Source organism: Arvicanthis niloticus, chromosome 24, assembly GCF_011762505.2.
Source record: "Arvicanthis niloticus isolate mArvNil1 chromosome 24, mArvNil1.pat.X, whole genome shotgun sequence".
Classification (NCBI taxonomy): domain Eukaryota; kingdom Metazoa; phylum Chordata; class Mammalia; order Rodentia; family Muridae; genus Arvicanthis; species Arvicanthis niloticus.
In genome coordinates, this window is record NC_133432.1 from 28208309 (window position 1) to 28228334 (window position 20026).

General features: G+C 40.6%; 1 protein-coding gene across 3 annotated transcripts in view; it reads right to left on the reverse strand.

Annotated features, from left to right (window-relative positions):
* Nucleotides 1–19913, reverse strand: part of Stag3 (STAG3 cohesin complex component) — a 30064-nt gene extending 10151 nt beyond the window's left edge. Inside the window, exons 1-25 of one of the 3 annotated variants that reach the window (XM_076923361.1) lie at nt 19790–19913; nt 18597–18764; nt 17081–17177; nt 16648–16767; nt 10311–10407; nt 9325–9401; nt 8548–8752; nt 8003–8154; nt 6169–6242; nt 5231–5354; nt 4615–4713; nt 4338–4417; nt 3873–3980; nt 3558–3672; nt 3329–3434; nt 3008–3111; nt 2692–2784; nt 2499–2588; nt 2087–2287; nt 1918–1988; nt 1731–1818; nt 1077–1154; nt 901–993; nt 608–776; nt 362–498 (exon numbers count right to left, since the gene is read on the reverse strand). In XM_076923361.1, the coding sequence (XP_076779476.1) occupies nt 362–498; nt 608–776; nt 901–993; nt 1077–1154; nt 1731–1818; nt 1918–1988; nt 2087–2287; nt 2499–2588; nt 2692–2784; nt 3008–3111; nt 3329–3434; nt 3558–3672; nt 3873–3980; nt 4338–4417; nt 4615–4713; nt 5231–5354; nt 6169–6242; nt 8003–8154; nt 8548–8752; nt 9325–9401; nt 10311–10407; nt 16648–16767; nt 17081–17177; nt 18597–18754 (2736 nt within the window). In that variant the 5' untranslated portion in view covers nt 18755–18764; nt 19790–19913. Of the gene's footprint in view, nt 1–361; nt 499–607; nt 777–900; nt 994–1076; nt 1155–1730; nt 1819–1917; nt 1989–2086; nt 2288–2498; nt 2589–2691; nt 2785–3007; nt 3112–3328; nt 3435–3557; nt 3673–3872; nt 3981–4337; nt 4418–4614; nt 4714–5230; nt 5355–6168; nt 6243–8002; nt 8155–8547; nt 8753–9324; nt 9402–10310; nt 10408–16647; nt 16768–17080; nt 17178–18596; nt 18765–19317 lie in introns of all 3 variants that reach the window. The other 2 variants (XM_076923360.1, XM_076923362.1) reach the window with 2 other exon arrangements.
* Between the last annotated feature and the right edge of the window lie 113 nt (nt 19914–20026).

A 20026-nucleotide genomic window follows, 5' to 3' on the forward strand; every position in this document is an offset into this window, starting at 1 on the left:
AAGAGAAGAGAAGAGAAGAGATAGATAGTGAGGACTGACTTTCCCCACTGTTTTCTTTCTCTAATGTTCCATCCTGTACATTAGGTTTAAAGCAGGGAAACCAGATTTCTGAATTGGAAAAATAGGGTTATTTCCCAGTCAAGGAAAGTCTCAATAGCTTTTTCTCCTTAAATATTTACACCCATATCTCTTTCCTTTGTTCTTTTTCTAAACCCCTACTTATGTTTTCTCCTACTTCTCTTTTAAGCCTGACCCTCTCAGACTGCCTCCAACCTGACTTCCTTTCTTAGATGCTGCAGTATCTATGCTGTAGCCAAGGCTGTGTTCAACTTGGGTCTTTCATGTCAGGGTCCTGCTGTACCTTGTTGTAGTGTTTGAAAACATCTGAGGCTGCATCCAGCTCCAATACCCCATAAAGCAGCAGCTTACAAAATCCTGCAAGCAGGCGGCGCCTCTGGTGCAGAAGCTCTATCTGGACATGATCCTCCTGTGACTGACCTGCCAGGCAAACGCAGAACCAATCACAGGCTTAGGCCTGTTGCCCAAGATTCTATTGCCAGGCTCAACCCCAACCCCTTCCTAAACTCTAGGCCTAGATTTCTTATACCGTTGCCCAATTCTCCAGGCTGGAGAAAGACATGGTCCATGAGGAAGCTGGCTAGTTCTGATTGGAGAGTAGCTTCCGGAAAAAAGACAAGAGGCCTAAGGAAATCCCGTCCCCCTACAATCATCTGAGGGCTGAAGATGAGAAGCAGGTCACTTAATAAGACAAAAGCCTGTTGTGGAGGGAGAAAAAAAAGGATGATTTAAAAAATCAGAATACTACTTACAAAGACTATAATTATATACCTCATTTCCCTGGAGAACAGTCTTCTCAAACTGCAGGACACACATGCTCACCTGCTCCTGGATCTCTGAGTCTACGTCTGAGAGGCAGCTTTGGCAAAGTTCACAGAAGGCTACCATTCTTTTCTTCAGACTCATCAGCTGCTTCTGTAAAAAGAACAGCTTGCTTCACAGAGGAATGAAGGCTCATGCCCTTCCCTTCTCAGTCTCCTCCTCAAACCCACACTCACTTGGGAAGTAGACTCGGAAATGTGGGTTACTGCCCAGAGAATAGAAAAATATACCAGAGTCAAGGCTGGCAAAATCACCTGTAACCACAAAATGCCAGATTAGGTGGCTAGAGAGCAAGAGTGAGGGAGTATCAGAATTCTCACACAGACAATCAATAAGAGAGAGAAGCTGAAGTGAGGTGGTGCATGCCTTTAATCCCAGCACTCAGAAGGCAGACAGGAAGATTTCTGTCAGCAGCCTGGTCAACAACTAAGTTCCAGGACTGACAGGGTTACATAAAGAAACCCTGTGTCAAAAAAACAAACAAACAAAAACTCATCCCAAATAAGAAGATGAGACCAGGGAAACAATTCCTTTCTTAATAGAAAAGAAGGGACTATTTTGGGCAATGTCCAGAGGCTTCTAACCTAAGCAGAAATGTCGTATCTTTCTGGTTTATTTAGTCTCTTAGAATTCCTCAACATTCTCCTTGGCTCCCAGAAACCCCAGAAGCCCCCAGTCCACCTCAGAGAAGAACAGAAGTGATAACGCCACCTGACCTTCCTATGTCCACTACACACCCGAGGACTGAAACTGCCTGGGCAAGATGGCCTGCAGAACACAGATTCTGACAGTCATCTGCCCTGCCTGTGTGTGTCCAGCCTATCACCTGCCTGATGAGGAACTTCTCCTGTGTCTACAGCCTTCCGGAGGAGTTGAGAACATGGTTCAGAGATCTCCCAGCGGGTCAGGTCATGAGCACTTTAAAGAGAGAGAAGGAAACATGATGTTAGGACATATCCAAGGTAATCAACTCCATCAACATTAGGAGAAAGGGAAGGTGGCAGGAGAGCTGCTCACTTGTAAAAGGCAGAGAGACGCTTTAGAGTGGCTGTCAGACTGTATACCTCATCCTCATCTAGGAAGGATGACTAAAAAACAAAGAAGCTCACAGCAAGTTTCTCAAGAATTCATCTTTAACCCCAGCCCTCTTTTACCCTCCCTGAGTTACCCTGCCATTTAGCACCACCTGCATTAGGTCATCAAGCTCCTGCTGGAATCTATCAGTCAGAAGATCCACTAATTGGCTTCTGGCAAAGTCCACTCTGCTGAAGAAGGTGAACTCTGGCTTGCAGAGCAGATAGAGGGCATGTGCTGCAGCCTCTAGCACCTCAGACTCTACATGCTTCACCACCACCTCCTGGAGTTGTTGCAGAAGCAGCTCCAAGTGCTAAAAGGGAGACAAGGTATGGTGGACTATATTGAAGAGTGACACAGGAGGATGAAAACAGTGATGTTTAAAGGTAAGATATATTTAAATTATTATAGGTTCTTCCTGGACCAAGGGCCTTGTGGAAAACAAATTAACCAGATACTAGAAGAATCCTTAACTTAAGCAGGGGAGCAGCAAGGTCTAGGAAATGGTCTTGCTGTCTATTCACCTTCTCCAAGCGCTGAGTGCAATATATGCTGAGGTCAAAGTAACTGAGCAGCTGGAGCAGGGGAGCAACATTCTCTGCATCTGCTGAGAACTACAGTGGAAAGAGTGTCCTGTTAATTAAGGGACAAGAGGTGAATCCTTTCCTCATATATTCCCTTACCCATTTATGCTCTAGTTGTACAAGAAGCTCTTACCTTGGCAAGGAGCTGGGGCAAGAGGGGGATGAGGTGCTCAGCCAGCTTCACCTTATCATAAGCCTGAAGCTTGCGTTCTTTGGCGGTCAGACTCTGGGATTAGTCATGAGGGGTGGAAAACTGTGAAGAAACACTGGGTACAGAGGGTGGGTGTATCTGCACACACTTCTGCTCCTTTTATATGGAGATAGGACTCTATCCACATATCCACATACAAAAGGTTAGGAGCGCCCTAACCCAGAAGATAGAGGTGAAGACGGAAAATAACCATCTGGTTCCAGTAGTACTGACGTACTAACCCACTACTCATGCTCACCTTCTTTCCAGTGATGCGCCCCACTGGTGGGTGACCCTCTGCAGCTTGCCGGGCACTGGACACAAGGATTTCTATTAGCATTCTCTCTTGCATATCACCCAGATCTGGGATAGAAAGAGGATCAAAAATAAAATACCACAGATTAACCGCCTTCCATCTCTATATTCCCTTCCCAGGACCTCACTGCTGCTTTTTCCAAATCAGCTAAAAATTAAAATTAAAAATTAAAAAAAAAATGAAAAACAAAACAAAAACCCAAACCTCTCAGTTTCACACGAGAAGGTGCAAAATACACAGCCCCAGCAACCATGTGATACGCACTCTGGTCTTTCTGCAGCAACAGGCTTGTCAGACTCTCCCAGTCCTTCAGGTAAGACCCTGCACAGTCCCACAAGCTGTCTACTAAGTAAGCAGCATGGTTGTGATGCTGTGAAAGAAGGTTCCCAGTAAGTTATCCACTGATGTCACATCAAACTGCTCCAGCAAGTAGCTGTTGATAAGCAGGACCCTCCTGCCCACTGCCCATCTTGTCCTCTACTTCCTACGTTACCTCACTCTCCATAAAGAAGGCCAGTAAAAGGAAAATGAAAGTCTTCTGGGCTTGTGGACTCCGGCGTCGCTCCCTGCCACTCGATGCTTCTGCCCCACATTCAGGATGGAAGATCCTGGTAGGATGGATAGGTGAGAAGAGCGGCATGGGGAGAAGTAAGGACGCGAGGACAAGTGGAGAGCCAAGGAACTCCCATAAGATTGAGAGAGAAAAGAGGAAGAGAGAGACTTCAATAATTTTGATAAGTCCATAGGTGGGGCAGACAGGTGAGAGAGAGAAAATGAGATGTCAGTGTGACAAACACATACCACTTACTTCCAATACACAAATTCCCCTGCAGAAGAGGCCATGGCACGGTTAGAAATGTACACAATAGAGTAGATTTTCTCACAGTCTGCACTAGTCAGCACTCCCTCCATGTTCCTGCCAAGAAAAAAGGAGAAGGGGTGTGCACGTGTGTGTGTGTATGTGTGTGTGTGTGTGTGTGCCAGAGTCTGACCGCACACACACACCCAATCTTCTCACACAATGAAGTATAGAACAAAACAATACCTATAAGAATATGACTCAAAGAAAATGTTTTAGGAGTCAGAGATGAGTATGGAGAGTTAAAAATAGAGAAGTTCCCCCAGCTATCCTACAACTCAGGAATGTTCTTTGTCTTCTAATCTGGACACAAAGCAGGGTCGATTGTGACAGGTAGGGGACAGAACGCTGGAGGGTTTGTTTGACCCTCCAAGGTAAGTCTGTGAGGCTGCCTCCCCACTTCCTTCAACTCACTTCAGAATAAGGGTCAGCAATCTGATGGCCTCCACTGCTACTTCACACTCTTTGTCCATGACCATGGAAACCATCCGGTCCTATGCAAAGAACAATATCCAATCTCTTACTGCACCCATTCCCAAACACCATAGTCTCCTGAGATTTGAAATTCCCAACACAGAGGGAGTGGGAGCTATATCCAGAAAAGCCATCAGTCTGCCGGTTGAGAAGAGCTATGGTAGGGAAATGGGAAACACAGCAGAGATCGAAACCTGGGAACGGTGTCCCATCTCACCTTGAAGCGATTGGTGAAGAGCTCCATCCGTAAGCACAGCTCCTGGCTGCTGTACAGCCCTGCCAGGGCCTTCACACACTTTAGGCGGACTTCCTTGTGCTGTTGATGAAGGAAACAGGAGAAGAGAAACATGACTGACAAATGGTCATCACAGACTCCAAGTGCCCCTCACTGTTCTTCATTCTGGGCATGGGTGATTTCTACATCAAGGATTCTTAAAATGTTCAAAACAAAACAAAACAAAAGAAATAGTAAAGCACTGTCTTCTCACTGAAAACACAAATGCTAATATAAGAACTGGACAATCATGATAAAAAGAATTCCATTGCATGGCACTCTGGCCCTTGTCATCATCAACTTGCTGTTTAAAAGAGAGTTCTTCCTCTATGATATATGAGGTTTCAAAGGTATTCTGACTGCTGAATGTTTTTCTCCTTTCTGCTTTATCTTACACTCCTCAGCACTGAAGCCATCTCAAGATTCAATACCTGGATTGAGAGATAACTGCTCAATGTGTGAAATGACTGAGTAGGTAGAGTAGGAAAAGGTAAAGTGTTTCAGGACAGGTTTGAAGAAGTGGGTGACCGGGAGGAGGGAGAGGCTGACTTAACCACACCTTATCATGCAGGGTCCAGCCAATGTATTTTAGGTAGCTGTCATTAAGAAAGGAGGTGCTGTAGCTTTGCATCCAACACCCGATCTCCTCAATGCAGATAGCACGGATCTCAGGAAGGATGTCCCTTAGACAGAGAGACAAACTGACATATTACCTTCTTTCAAAGGTTATTTCTCAGCCTACTACACAGCCCTCTCATGAAGTCATGTTTGCAACAAAAGACCAGGTACTCAGCCTTTCATTTCCTCATTCCAAAGTAAATACACAAGATATATGAAATTAAAATCTTCTTTCTATAACCAGCATATGAGCTAGTTTAACATTATACAACTTCACCCTTTACACTCCTTTAAAAGCCAATTTTAAAAATTCACTTAATTGTAAGCTAAAATGTGCTATCTTTCAATTCCACATCAAGAAATGATTAAAATTACAGATAATCAGAAGTTCAAATGTAGACAAAAGTGAGACTACTACAAATACTCTCATTCTAAAACGAACATGACTTAACTCTACCAGTTCTTCAAACACTATCAAACCCCCTGGCCCTTAGCATAGTAAGAACACAGGCTTGGCTATGAAATGGCTTGCTGAGCCACACATGCTTCAGGAAAGCCAACCTTCAGGTTTCTACCCTGTCTGCTCAAGTCTCCAACTCCAGAAACACAGAAGGCAGGGCCAGGACTTGGGCAAGGTCAAGAGGAGGAGAATTCTCAGTGATATCTTGATCTCTGATTTTCTTTCCCAGAAAAATTCACAAGGTCCTTTGTAGGTAAAGATAAACCAGATCTTAACTAATTCAACATATCTGTCAGTTTTCATTCCAGTTTTCGTTTCAGTTAGTTCTGAAACTAACCAAATAACTCAGCAAAGGCCTTGTCATTTCCCATGCTACTACCAAGGACAGTGACTTCTGTAAGAGCCTGTAACTGACTTACCTGTACCGATGGACAAAGACACCTCTGAAGATGGCATTCATCATCGCCTCTATCTCTTCTTGATTCTCTTGGAACTGGAGGAAGGAACAAGGTCAGACTCACGTCACATGGCTCAAAAATACCCATCACTCCAGCTCCAGGAGATCTAATGTCCTCTTCTGGACACTTTGTACAAATACAGATACACATGAAAAAATGCAATTTTTTTTAAAATGTCCCTCCTGATTGGGGTTATTCTACTCATACCTAACTCACAGTTGTGTTCTTGACTACTACTAATTAGGAAAATGAAATTTAGAAAACTGTTGAATATATTTATTTGAGGAAAGGGCAACATACATAGGTATAGAGGTCAGAAGATGACTTTCAGGAGTCAGTTCTCTTTCCACCAGGTGGGTTCTGAGAATGAGCTTAGGCTTGGAAACAAGTGTTTTTACCCACCAAGTGATCTCACCAGCCTCAAAATGAATTTTTAATATACCCATTTTGATAAAAGTATAACCAGTAAAGATAAAAGAGATTGGATCAGTGATTTTAAAGTGGACAGTTTTGTTCCTCAAAGGATAACTGGCAGTGTCTGAATCCCTTCTTCCCAAAGTTTAGGGATCATTGTAAAAGATCCAGAAATGATAGATGAATTCACAAAACAGTGTCCTCTGGACACAGCAGAGCTACATATGAACTTGTAGTGGTTCTGACAGCATGCACAAGCCCCTTACAAGCTCAAGCAAGGTCAAATCCCAGCATGGAAAAAGGAGGTTTACATTAAGCCACACCCCAAGCCTAGGAGCTCTAGAAACTGATAGCTGCTGGTAAAGGGAGAGTCAGTTTCCTTGGAGAGTGCTGCCCCTGGTGAGCAGAACGTGCTCCAGTGGAAGGCCACACATCTATATTGTATGTGTAGGACAAATCAGACTTAATGGGAGGGGCAAAGGATGACAGAGAAGTAGAGTGGATTTTGGAAGAGTGGTGAGGAATAGATACGATCAAAATGCACTACACAAAATTCTCTGAGAATAAAAATATTTTTAAATTAAAATGTTTTAAAGTTTTGGTTGTCACAACTAAGCTGGTATCAAAGTACTACCAGAGTCTAGTAGACAGAGGCAAAGGAACACTGCTAAACAGTATACGAGGCCAGGCAGCCTCCCGTGTCAGTGATGGCACTACTGAGACGCCTCAGACTGCATGAACAGCAGATACTAAGGAAGCAGACTATAAGGAGAAACATCTTTGAAACAACTAATCCTATTTCTTCACTACACTCACATATTAGGGGAAATCTGAGGAAGCAGACATTCTGTGTAGGATTAAATAAAACAGGAAGCCAGATGTTAGTACATTTAATCTTAGCACAAAGGAACCTGAAGCAGGATTTGAAGCCAGTCTAGGCTACATAAACAAGACCCTATCCCAAGGAAGAGAACATTAAAAGAGGCTCTCCAGAAATACTATCATCAAATATCCTTACTTGAATCCTGGCTACCCTTATCACCTGTTTTTCAGCACTGTACATTTAACATGAAATTTAAACAACCTGGCATGCCAGTGTAACATTTAAGTACTACTGATAATTCTTATAGAACAATGGAAGCTGAATGAAAGTGAAATATAGAAAACTCTATCTTCACTCCAAATTAAACATCTCCAAAACAAAAGGAACACACAATGACTTCTGATAGATGAGTGCAGGAAAACTGTTGCCATCCCTATTATTTTTTGTCTGAAGGGCTGCCTGAGACCTGTGCTTACTGAGAAGTGATAGAACCTGATATGGTCTAGGCACAGAGGATGAAAGCTGGAAGAGGAAGGAAGGGGCCAGGAACTTCCTCACCTCTTTTCGTTTCTCCAGCAGACTCTCCAGTCGCTCTGGTGCTCTCTGCTCTGGCCCTTTGTTTCGTTCAGCCTCATACTGACGTTGATTGTTGTCTTTGTGTAGACTCAATTGGAGTGCAACTTTTACCAGAGAAGTCATTAGCTTCATGGCTTTGAGTCAGAGGAAACAAGAAAGCCATTGTTCAAGTCAGAGGAGAAAGCATGAGTGCAAAAGCAACAGGAAAAGAATAAAGAAAAAAACCAAGCAGGGTGACACTGAAGTCCTAAAGTTTTCTGTCCTGGAATGTCCCTCCTCCGCAACTTTTCTGGCCTTATTTTATGTGCCAGTCTATTGCCAGAAGTATGCCCTGGGAAGATATAAAAACTGGGAATCATTACTGTGGTCTCCCCTTTCCTATGTCCACTGGTGAGAAGCAGGAGGGGGGGTCTAGGATAAAAGCAACAAGGTACAGTATCATTCATGCAGGTGGGAAAGAAAACCCAGAATATACAACAAAGTCCCACTAATCTCAGGACAGCCAACTGAGTTGTGTGAGTGCTCACCAGCCAGGGTACTAGTATGACGAAAGGCTCGGACCTGGGAATCTGAGAGGCCAATGAGCAGGGAGATAAGGTCATCCATAGGAAAGCCATCATAGAGCAGGCTGTACTGGCACTGATAGACTAATGTCTTCACAAACTCACAGAAGCTTCCCCGGAACTTCTTCCAGGATAGACCTGGAGCTGTCAGAGGATAGTCCCCTGAGTCCTAAAAATAGTTTATGAAAAGTATAAGAAAATTACTAGGTTCATGAAAGTCCAGGGATTAGAAATCAAAACTCAACATAAACTCAGCATCATGAAAATGTAACTCTTTATACTTCATTTCACATTATCCCTCAACCCCAAAGCCTGTCAGCTAATTTCTGTCTCTTTTATATTCTAAGAGGCTGATGTCTTTCTTATAAAAACTATTTACAAGAATCAGAAATAAAGGGATAATGAATCTTGTGTTTTGAATTCAGAGTAAGAAGAGCATGATCCTGGGCTGGAGAGATGGCTCAGCGGTTAAGAGCACTAACTGCTTTTCCAAAGGTCCTGAGTTCAATTCCCAGCAACCACATGGTGGCTCACAACCATTTGTAATGTGATCTGATGCCCTCTTCTGGTGTGTCTGAAGACAGCTACAGTGTACTTACATAAAATAAATAAATCTTAAAAAAATGATAAAAAAAATAAATAAAAACAGCCATATTGGACTAAAAAATCAAACTTAAAAATAAATAAATAAATAAATAAAAATAAAAAAAGAAGAGCATGATCCTGATGAGCTTCTTTCACCTCATTAAACTCTTCTGTTAGGTGCTGGATGATCTCTGAGTTGGACATTGTCTTGAACATCTCAGGAGTCACAATGCCTAAAGATTGAAGGAGATAAGAGATATAAAAAGAAAATAAGAGGACACAGATACATTTGAGGATGAACTAGAGGAAATACTGGGAAGAGCTTAGAAGGAGCAATCACACAATTTGAATCCTTTCTAGTTATAAGCCTGTCATCATTCATTTGTACAACTTCTATGAATTAACTTCTGAGAAATGCAAACTGATTATGTAGTGAAAAACTATGGTTCAAAAAATACACCCAAACAAACAGAAAAAGAAAACAAAACAATTTGACAGCCCTGGCCCAATAAACTAAACCCTGGCATGTGGAGTTGGGGGCTCCAAAGATCAGATAGAAAACACAGTGACTGAGTAATAAGATTAATAGACTATCTCATCTGCAAAAACTAAAAGGCACTCAGTGTTTTGTGCACCCCAGAAATTCCAGCACTCAGAAGGCTGAGGAAAAATATAGATGAAACAGATGATAAATAGAAACAAATAACAGATTACCCCATATACAAAAACTAAAAAAAAAAAAAAAAGCACTGGATTTCATGTGCATACCTGTAATCCCAGTACTCAGAAAATTACATGAGGCAAGAGGATTGATTGCTTCAGGATCAAGGCCAGTCTGAGATACATAGTGAAACCTCTCAAAAAATAAAATAAGAAAAGCCTCCAAAGGTATTATAGTCCAGTTTTAAACCTGTGCCTATTGTTATCAAGACAGGTTTTTTCCCACCAAAAAGTTGCGCCTCAAATTGTCATAGTTCTCTACTAAACTACTTCCAATGTGCAAGCATCAAAGTGTACTTAAATACTCAAGCTCTTCATGCCTTACCTTCTTTTTATAGACAAATTCAAATGTACTCATAAAGACAAGTAGAGTTTTAAGCATCAAGGATAGGAATCAGGAAGAAGTGGGGGAGTTTCCTCACTTTTACATCCACAGGCTCGGATGAAAAAATTAACAAGCTCCAAGAATCCTGCATTTTCATCTTGCTTGTAGTTTTCTAGCCACTCATCCACCAAAGACTAGGAGAAACGTGTAGATGATTTCAATTCCAACAATATGACACAACATACTGTATTTCATCTCAAGTGAAATATATAAATTTCTCATTAAAAATTACAAACATCCTTTTAAACACATTGCTGAACTAGAATGGAAGGTAAATGTACATGTAGGTAAAAAAATGAGATAATAGCAATTCTAGGAAGGAAGATGCTGACTTTTGATGGGTTTTACTAAATAAGACAGCTATATAGAATGCACAGCCTAAGAAACAGAGCCTAAGGTATGCATTCCAAGAAGAGTAACCCAAGAGAAGGCCACCAAATAAAGTGGAGTCCTACAGAGCTGTATTCTTACGAAAACAAAGATGGGAAATGAATCTACAGGACCACTGGGAACAGAAAGGGAACATACACTATAGTGTAGTTCAAGAGAAAAAGTGAATTCACTCTCTTGAGAATTATAACCATACTTAGCCCTTGGGACTGGATTTGCAGCCCAGATTCTTTCTACCAATATGACCAGAATAATCTCAGGTAGAGTGCTTATTTTAAAGTGGTTTTTAGCAGGGATGGTGGTGAACAGCTCTAACTGCAGTATTTAGGAGGTGGAGGCAGGAGGAACAAGAGTTCAAGGTCATCCTCGGGTTCATAGTGAGTTTGAAGTCAGTATAAGGTACATGATACTCTGTCTTAAAAAAAAAAAAAAGCCATCAGAAAGTATTCAAAAGTGTTCTTGTGTTAGAAAAAAATGGAGATTTCTCTCTTATAAGCATAACTTTGACCCTGAACCCAAAGAGTTCCAACATAGAGCTTTGGAGAAAATGAGTGGATCATAATAAAAACCTAGTAAAACATATGAGGAAAGAAGGCACTGAAAGTAATAATTACAAAAAAAAAAAAAAAAAACAGACAGAATTATAAGCAGTCACTTATAAGACTGAAGGTACCACGATTAGGTTTCACGATTAAAAAAATTAACCAAATAAAAGTAGAATGCAGTAAAATTTGAAAATGTGCTATCATTGCAGAAATGAGAAATATAATAAAATGTAAAGGTTTGCAGCATATGGCTGCAGAGATGACTTAGCAGTTGAGAGCACTTGCTGCTCTTACAGAGAGGACTTGGGTTTGGTTCCTAGAACCATGAAGTGGTTCACAACCAACTGTAACTTCAGTTTCAAGGGATACAGTGCCCTCTTCTGGCTTTTCAGGGCACTACAAGCTGGTGGTACATATATAGCCTGTAGGTACTCATACACATGAAATTTTTTTTAAAAAATTTAAATCTAATAAAAACACAAACTTCACTGGATAGGTTACAGATAACTGGACACAGAAGAACAGATGGCAAAATGAATCAATGAAATGTCCAAAATGCAACTCAGAATGGCTGACAGATAGAAGTCAAAGAAGTGTTAAAGAGATCTGAGAAGAGACTGAAACTGTCTAAGATCTAACTGAATTCTAGTATAATAAAATGAAGAAAGGGCAGTATCTGAAAAGAATCTTCCATATATTTTGAAAGACATCAATTCTAAGATCCAGGCAGCTCATGGCTCTCTCTAGCATGACAAATTAAAAAGGAAATTTAACCATTAAAAGGCCTGTAAGACATCAGAACACAAAAACAAGAAAATCTTAAAAATAGTAAAAAAGAATCAATTACAAAGACCATACATTTAACATTTACAAATCAAAACATTTGCAAATGAGAAATATGCAAATACATTGGCCTTGAGTTAAACAGAACTATTAAATTAAACTTAAAAATGAAAACCCTTAGTTATATAAGGTATATTTTAAGAGCTCAATAATTGCATACAGCTAGTGGGTACTATATTAGAAACACTGATATGTAGTCATTATAAAATTCTGTATTTTAAATTTGTATTTACTATGTATGTGTATCTGATGTGTGTAGTATGGGTGTGAGCATGTCACAAATGTAGAAGTCAGATGACAGCTTTCAGGAATTGATTCTTTACTACATTTATATGGTTCTGGGAACAGAACTTAGTCATCGGGCTTAAGTGGCAAGTGTTTTACCTACTGAACCATCCCACCAGCCCTAAAATACTGTATTAATTACTGTTAAATTAGTAATAATAGCTGAGGTGTTTGAATATGCTTGGATCATGGAAAGTGGCACTATTAGGAGACGTGGCCTTATTGGAGGAGATGTAGCCTTGTTAGAGGAAGTGTTATCATTGTGTAGGTGGGGCTTTTAAGTCTCATATATGCTCAAGTCTGGCCAGTGTTATCTGGTCTCTCCTCCTGGCTGCCTGTGGAAAACAGTTTCCATCTGCTGCCTTCAGATCAAGATGTAGAACTATTGGCTCCTCTAGCACCATGTCTGCCTGAAGGCTGCCATGTTTCCTGACATGATTATAACGGACTGAACCTCTAAACTGTAATCCAGCCCCAATTAAAAATTTGCCTTTATAAGAGTTGCTTTGGTCATGGTGTCTCTTCATAGCAATAAAACCCTAAGACAACAGCTAATTTTCAGTAGCAACAAGGAAAAACATAAAGCAGTGTTAATCACATATTTAATGTGCTAAGGTGGCTCTCATGCCTGTAACCCCAGCACTCAGGAGGCTAAGGTAGGAGCATTTCTGTGTCTGAGCCAGTATGGGCTATAAAGTCAATTACACGCCAGCCTGGGCTAGAGTGAGACCCTCAAAATGTAGAGGGGTGTGTGTGTATGTAGCACACACTTTAATCCCAGAACTCAGCAGGCAGAGGCAGGCATAGCTCTGCAAGTTCCAAGACAGCCTAGTATATATAATTCCAGGCTAACCAGGACTACATAATGAGACTCCATCTCAAGAATTAACTTTTAGGATTGTATATCTAGTAAAATGTCTTTCATGAACAAGTATATGTTTTATATAAGCAAAATATGAAAAACTTTATTAATAAAGCTCTCCTAAAGGGTAATCTGGAGATAAAAGAAAATAATTCAATAGGCAAGATATGAGACTCAAGAAAGAATAATGAAGAAAAACATAGGCACATAGGCACACACACATATACATACATATATATATATATATATATATATATATATATATATATATGGGAATATATATATGGGAATATATATATATATATATATATATATATATATATATATATATATATGGAATGGGAATAGACAGAACTAAAATATGACAGCATGTATACTGGAGGAGACAGCTGTACCTAAATATACTAAGGTCCTTTAGAAGACATTCAAAATGAAGCATGTATTTGAGGGAAAGCAGAAAAAATATAGAACTGGGACACACAAAATGATAGAAATACATCAATAATGATAATAAATGCAAATTGGCTAAAATTCTCTGAGGTTCAGATTAGCAAAATAAGAAAAATAATCCAGACATGAAAAGAACAAATCCTAAAGATACACAGTACAACTACAAGTTTAGGGGAGAGAAAGAAACCAGAGCAATACTAACCAAAACCAAAATACGAACAAAGCAATGTTACAAGTGTCAAATTTTAACTATAAAACATTTGATTTACTAAGTAGACAAAATTATAAATTATAAATTTTCATATGATGCCTCATAATCTTTAGGCAAATACAGGGATAAATATAAAAGGAATAACTGAAAAGGTCAACTTCATAGATTTATGTTATTTTTGTTTTGTTTTTTGCTTGACAGGGTCTCTTTGTGTGGTCCTGGCTGTCCTGGAACTCACTATGTAGACCAGGCTGGTCTCTAACTTAGGGATCCACCTGCCTCTGCCTCCTGAGTGCTGGAATTAAAGGCATGCACCCCCACACCCAGATCTTCATAGACTTTTCATATACCTCTCTATATAACTGATTTATCACACAAAAAAGCATAAAAAATAGCAGAGATACCAAAATATTATCATATTTAACACTCTCAGTTTCCCTCAAGAGCACACTTAACTGAAGAATATGAACTCTCTTCAGGTGCCTGTACAGCAGTTTCAAAAACTTACAATATACTAGGTCAGAAAGCTTGGTCTGATTAAGTTTGAAAGACCACATTCTTTCAATACACAACTATAAATTGAGAGACCAAATAACAAAAATATAACCAGTAAAACCCCATACCAGAGGGCTGGAGAGATGGCTCAGTAGTTAAGAGCACTGGTTGTCTTGAGTTCAATTCCCAGTAACCACATGGTGGCTCACAACTATCTGTAATGAAATCCAATGCCCTCTTCTGGTATGTTTGAAAACAGCTACAGTGTACACACATAAATAAAATAAATCTTTAAAAACAAAAACAAAAAAACCTTCCATGCCTGAAAAAAAACTAAAAATGATAAAATCTGTATTATGCATTAATATGAGTGGTTCCCAGTATTTATCAAAATAATTACATTACAGAATACCAAAGAATGAGTTGCTTAAATTGATTAAAAGCATTATTAATAATAATGCTATAACAACAAGAAAATGATTAACCTAAAGTGCAGGTTAGCATTGTCTCTCTGGCTGACACTGGGAACTGAAGGACTGAACAGAGTGGAGAGAATATAGATAAACTTCTCTTCAGCTCTTGTTTCTTGAATTGAAGACCATTTGGGTGATTTATCTTTCTAACACTGGGGACTGAACCTACAAGTGCCTTATATATGCCAGACAAGTGTTGTACATCTGAGCTATATGCCCAGCCTAGTGCTGCAACTTTTAAAGTATATACAGGCTTTAAAAGTGCTTTGTTTTGTTTTGTTCCTAACTGGTCTAGACTTACTATATAGCCCAGACTGACCTCCCAAGTACTGAATTCAAGGCATGTTTCACCAGACTTGCAAAGCTTTATACACTTTTAAATGATATGCAATGAAAACATAAAAAATAAAGGATGGGGATGGAGAGATGGCTCAGCAGTTAGGAGCACTGGCTGCTCTTCCAGAGGACCAGGTTTAATTCCCAGCACCCACATGGCAGCTCACAACTGTGTGTAATGTCAGTTCCAGGGGATCCAACCCCCTCACAAAGATATACAGTACACAAAGGCAAACACCAGTGCACATAAAATAAAAATAAATTATTAAAAAGAATAAATGTGGTGACAGAAAATATTTAATGTAACTGTTTAAGAAGATACATATCTAGGCTTCTTTCTAGGTGACCCAGTGACTCGACTTATTTCTTCTAGAAAGGTAGAATTGATCCTGTTCTGTGGTATCTTTAGAATAGGAACACTCTCTTCCGAGGGCCCTCTTATTGTCACTGTAGGGGTTCATGTCCATTGTCTTATCTTTATTAGCTTATGTATGCTCAGTAAAATGCCAACAACAAATTAAATTTGTAGATTCTGATCTTATTGTCTCACCCTACAAAGCATCAGATGGTATCAAGAGGCAGGTGAGTTTGGTGTGTGACACATGCCTATAATCCCAGAAGTTGGGAGACAGAGAAAGGCAGATCTCTATGATCTAAGACCAGACTGACCTACATACTGAGTTCCAGGCCAGCCAGGAATTCATTGAGAACACATAGATGAAGTTTGCAGTTGCCTCTCTCTAAATCCAGCATAGCCTTTTGCTCACTGAACTCAAGCAGGAGAGAAAGCAAGGTCTCAATAGCAGACTATCTGAAAAGCCACAGGTGGGAAAGCACCCAACAACTAGCTATAGACACTACTAGCTAGAGTATGCCCTCTTCTGGCAAGGGGAAGAAAGCTCAGCATTCCAAGCCTGATACTGTGGCTTGGAAATAGCCTCTTGTGAAGTAGACCATAAGTCCACTGAATTTCTGGTTCGAAAACTCCCTTCAAGCGTCTGGTGTGGAAAATAGCTCAGGATTTCAAAATAGATCTGCACTTAGCTATTGGTCCTTTGAAGGAGGCAATGAAGACCTATCTGGTTAGCATTTTTGAAGATACTAACCTGTGTGCTATTTATGCCAAATGTTTAACAATTTACCTAAAAATATCCAGGTAGTATGACTTATACATGGAAAACACACAAATCCACTATGAGGGGAAACATTTCATTCCCAGAATTACTAGTAGAAAACTAGGGGACAGAAATTAGTTATTGGTAGTTGGTTTCTATTTTCATTTGTATGTGAATTTTTAATAAACATATATGATAAAACATTAATACAAGTCAAAATATTTCAGTAAACAAGTTTCAACAGCTCAACTTTTATAAAAGTTATAAATAAACCTGTAAAAACTATCTGGACATAACTATATTTTTTTAAATATAGTTAAATTTCTTATTGATGTCAAGAAGAGGAGGAGAAGTAAGGCACTTCCTTACCTGCATGCAACTTCTGGCACCTTTCACAGCATCAAAAAGGTCATTGGTTGGTGGCACTGATTCATTCTTGCCATTCCCACTAGGTACTATTTGGGACTGCTTCTTCCGATGTTTTGCTGCCTATTAAGTGTAAAAGTATTACCTGTACAAAAGCTGTAAAAATGACGCTAACATTTGACTTCATCATTATCACTTTAGGTAGCCTTAAGCTGTCAATTCCACAGCAATGGTTCCATTATTGTCTCAGAGCTTAAGAAACTGGCCTTTTTTATGGTTGTGAGATTTATCAGTAACCTTTTCTGTTTTTAAAGAATTCTGGTACCTCTCTATCCTAATGTTCTCTCTTCTTCCATTCCATCACCTAAGTCCCTTCCATGTTTTTCTTTGCTAATTCCCAGACTAGATTCTGAATTAAACAAAATGGCAGACTCACTGGGGCAGCTTTTGGTGGTCGTTTTGCTGCCCTCTTCTTCACATTTTGTCTTAAGCTGTCTTCAAAGTCACTGTCTTCATTAGTTGAGGGACTATCCCTATAAAGAGAATATGGTTTCCCTTAAGCATCATCCCATTCCCTCCACATAAAGAGTTAATTATCATTTCTATTTATCTCTAACTGTGCCACATCTACATGAGAAAAACATTCAAATTTTAAGACATACTGGACAAGAAAAGTCACTTTAAAGCAGTAGAAATGAAAAATGAGGAACTAAAAGCAGGTGAAACGGTTCAGCAAGTAGCAGCACTTTTCACCAAAGCCTGATGACCAGAATTCAACTCCCAGAACCACATGGTAGAAATAGAGAACTGCCTCCTGAAAGTTATCCTCTAGCCTCCATGTACGTTTGTGGCAGGTACATATGTACACATACACATAATTAAATGTACCTATTTTTTAAAAAAAATGTGGAACTAAACCCAGTGAATAAGACAACTGATATTCACAGTTGATATTCATACTATTCTGTGTAAAGAAAAATCAGCATGGCTCAGGAAATAACTCATCACTCATATGTAAGTAGATTAGTATGCACCTGGAATTATAGTTCACCCTTGACACTTAACCTTCATTTTAGTGATTCAAGTTTATAGTGCTGATATAATCTAGTCTTCAATAATAGCACTGGCAGAAACAGAAATGATTCAGAGAAGGCCAATTAAAATAAATGGGATGAAGATAGTGGTATATGAGATTACTTTTTTCCTAGAATGATTATAAAACATGATATGCTATTACAATATTCACAGAACAAACTCATAGAGCTGTAACAAGTAAGGATCGAGGATCTGTTTTAAGAATCTGAAACAGAACTGTAGGATACCAACTAAAAGATACCTACAAATTTTCAAACAACAAATAAGGCACTATTTATACTGTCTATTAGTCCCTACTTCCACCAGCCGTCCTAAGCATTATTGCATATTCAAGATAGGTTTAGGTAGCAAGATAAATTCAAAACTAGACCTGTACTCTATTCTGTTTTCAGGGTCTTGCTCTGTCGCCCAGGCTGGCCTTTTTCCAACTGATTTGCTATTGTTGATGTTTATAAGTTGTAAGGCAGCCAAGAAACAACAGAGCTGGGAGAAGCTGGTTCTCCAATCTGAACCAGTATAGCATTTCTTTCTCCCTTTGCTCTTCCTTCCCCTTTTCTACCTTCCATTTTTGTTTGGTTGGTTTATTTTTACTTAGTTTTAGAGCAGAGTCTCATGCAGTCCAGGCTAGCTTGAAGTCACTATGTAGCTGTCCTTAATCCTTTTGATCCTCCCACTTCCTCATCCCAAATTCTGGGATTACAGGTGTGTGCCACCATATCCAGCTTTAGATATAGCATTTCTGATACCGTCATACAGCCCCACATATACTATAACCAAGCTAGAAAACAACAGAGGAAAGCTTCTGGGGATACAGAAGGGACCCCGAAGTTCAACCACCTCTCACCAACTGCACTCACCACTCTGCAGTTCCCTGTGAGTCTCTGTCATCACAGGGTAAGATGGTGGAGGAACAAGGAGGCAAGGCCATCTCTGCACATCTCACAGACTTTTCTGAGGACACGCTGCCTGAGGAAGAGCCATGGTACTGGGTGGAGGGTGACCACAGAGTAGGCATGTTAATCCAGCTGTAGGAAAAAAGGAAAGAGTTCCTACTACTACTACATCCCTTTGGGGACCATCATCTGTCTCTCCCACCATGTGGTCTTAGTCCTGTGGGTTGGGGCACCAAAACCAATAGTCAACCTGACCACACTGAGGCATTATGGTCACTACTGCCTTAAGGGTTGGCAAACAGAAACCTAAAACTAGGGGTGATGGTGTAGGCCTGTAATCGCAGCTACCTGGGAGGCTGAGGCAGGATGTTCATCAAATCCAAAGCCAGTCTGGAATTCCAGAGTAGCCTGGGCAACTTAGTGAGACCTTATTCAAAATAAACAGTAAAAAAAAAAAAAGAGGCCTGGGGGGGTTACAGCTGAGCAATAGAAGGCTTACGTAACATGTTCCAAGACTCGGCAGTACCCAACCTTCAGTATGGGTAAATAAATTAAGGCCATAGGGCCTGGGTCCAATTTTCAGTATAGGTTAATTAATTAATTAATTAATTAAAACAGATAAATACGTAAGGCCAGAGAATCTGGGGCCAACAAACCCACAAATAAGGCCAGAGGGCTTACGCACAGAGCAGTTTCTGAGCAGCTTCTGGCACAAAGCGCTCTTAGAGGAATCAGAGAGGGGTGCACTGGTTGAGGCTTCGCTGCTAAAACTGAACGAAGGCCCTCGGATTTCCATTTCTGACTCTACAGGAAATGGGCTCTGGAAGTAGAGGCGTCACCTGAGTTGGGCCAGGAACATTCCAGAGTAAACTACGCATTCTCGACTTCCAGAAAGCGCTATATAAGGTTGACCCCAAGCTTATTTGAGCTGGGGGTGGGAGGGTGCCTTCCGTTGATGGGACCACTTATCTCTTCAAGTCAGAGGATGGGATTTCCGGCCTCCGTAGCGGACACGACCGAGCTAAAGACCTCGGTGGAGGGGCAAGAGGGCGGGAGGGTTGGAAACGCCGCCTGTGTGCAGGGCCAAAGGGGCGACCTCACTGTTTGCGCTTGGAGGAACGACCTCTAGATGAACACGGTTGAAGAAAAGTCACCACCTCAGAGGTCCTTTCAGGTCTCAGTGAACATCCCACCTCTCACGCGAGACGCCCGCCCGCCGCAGCGGCTCTTCTTCCTCAGGTGGCGGGCGGGTAAGTCTTAGAAAAAAACGCGGGAAGGCACGAGACACGCCGTGCGCAGGCGCGAGATTAACTGGTCTTCGCGCGGCTGAGAAGCGTCGCGAGACTTGGCACGGCGCGAGCTCGTGCTAACCACGTTCCGGCTCCGCTGCACGT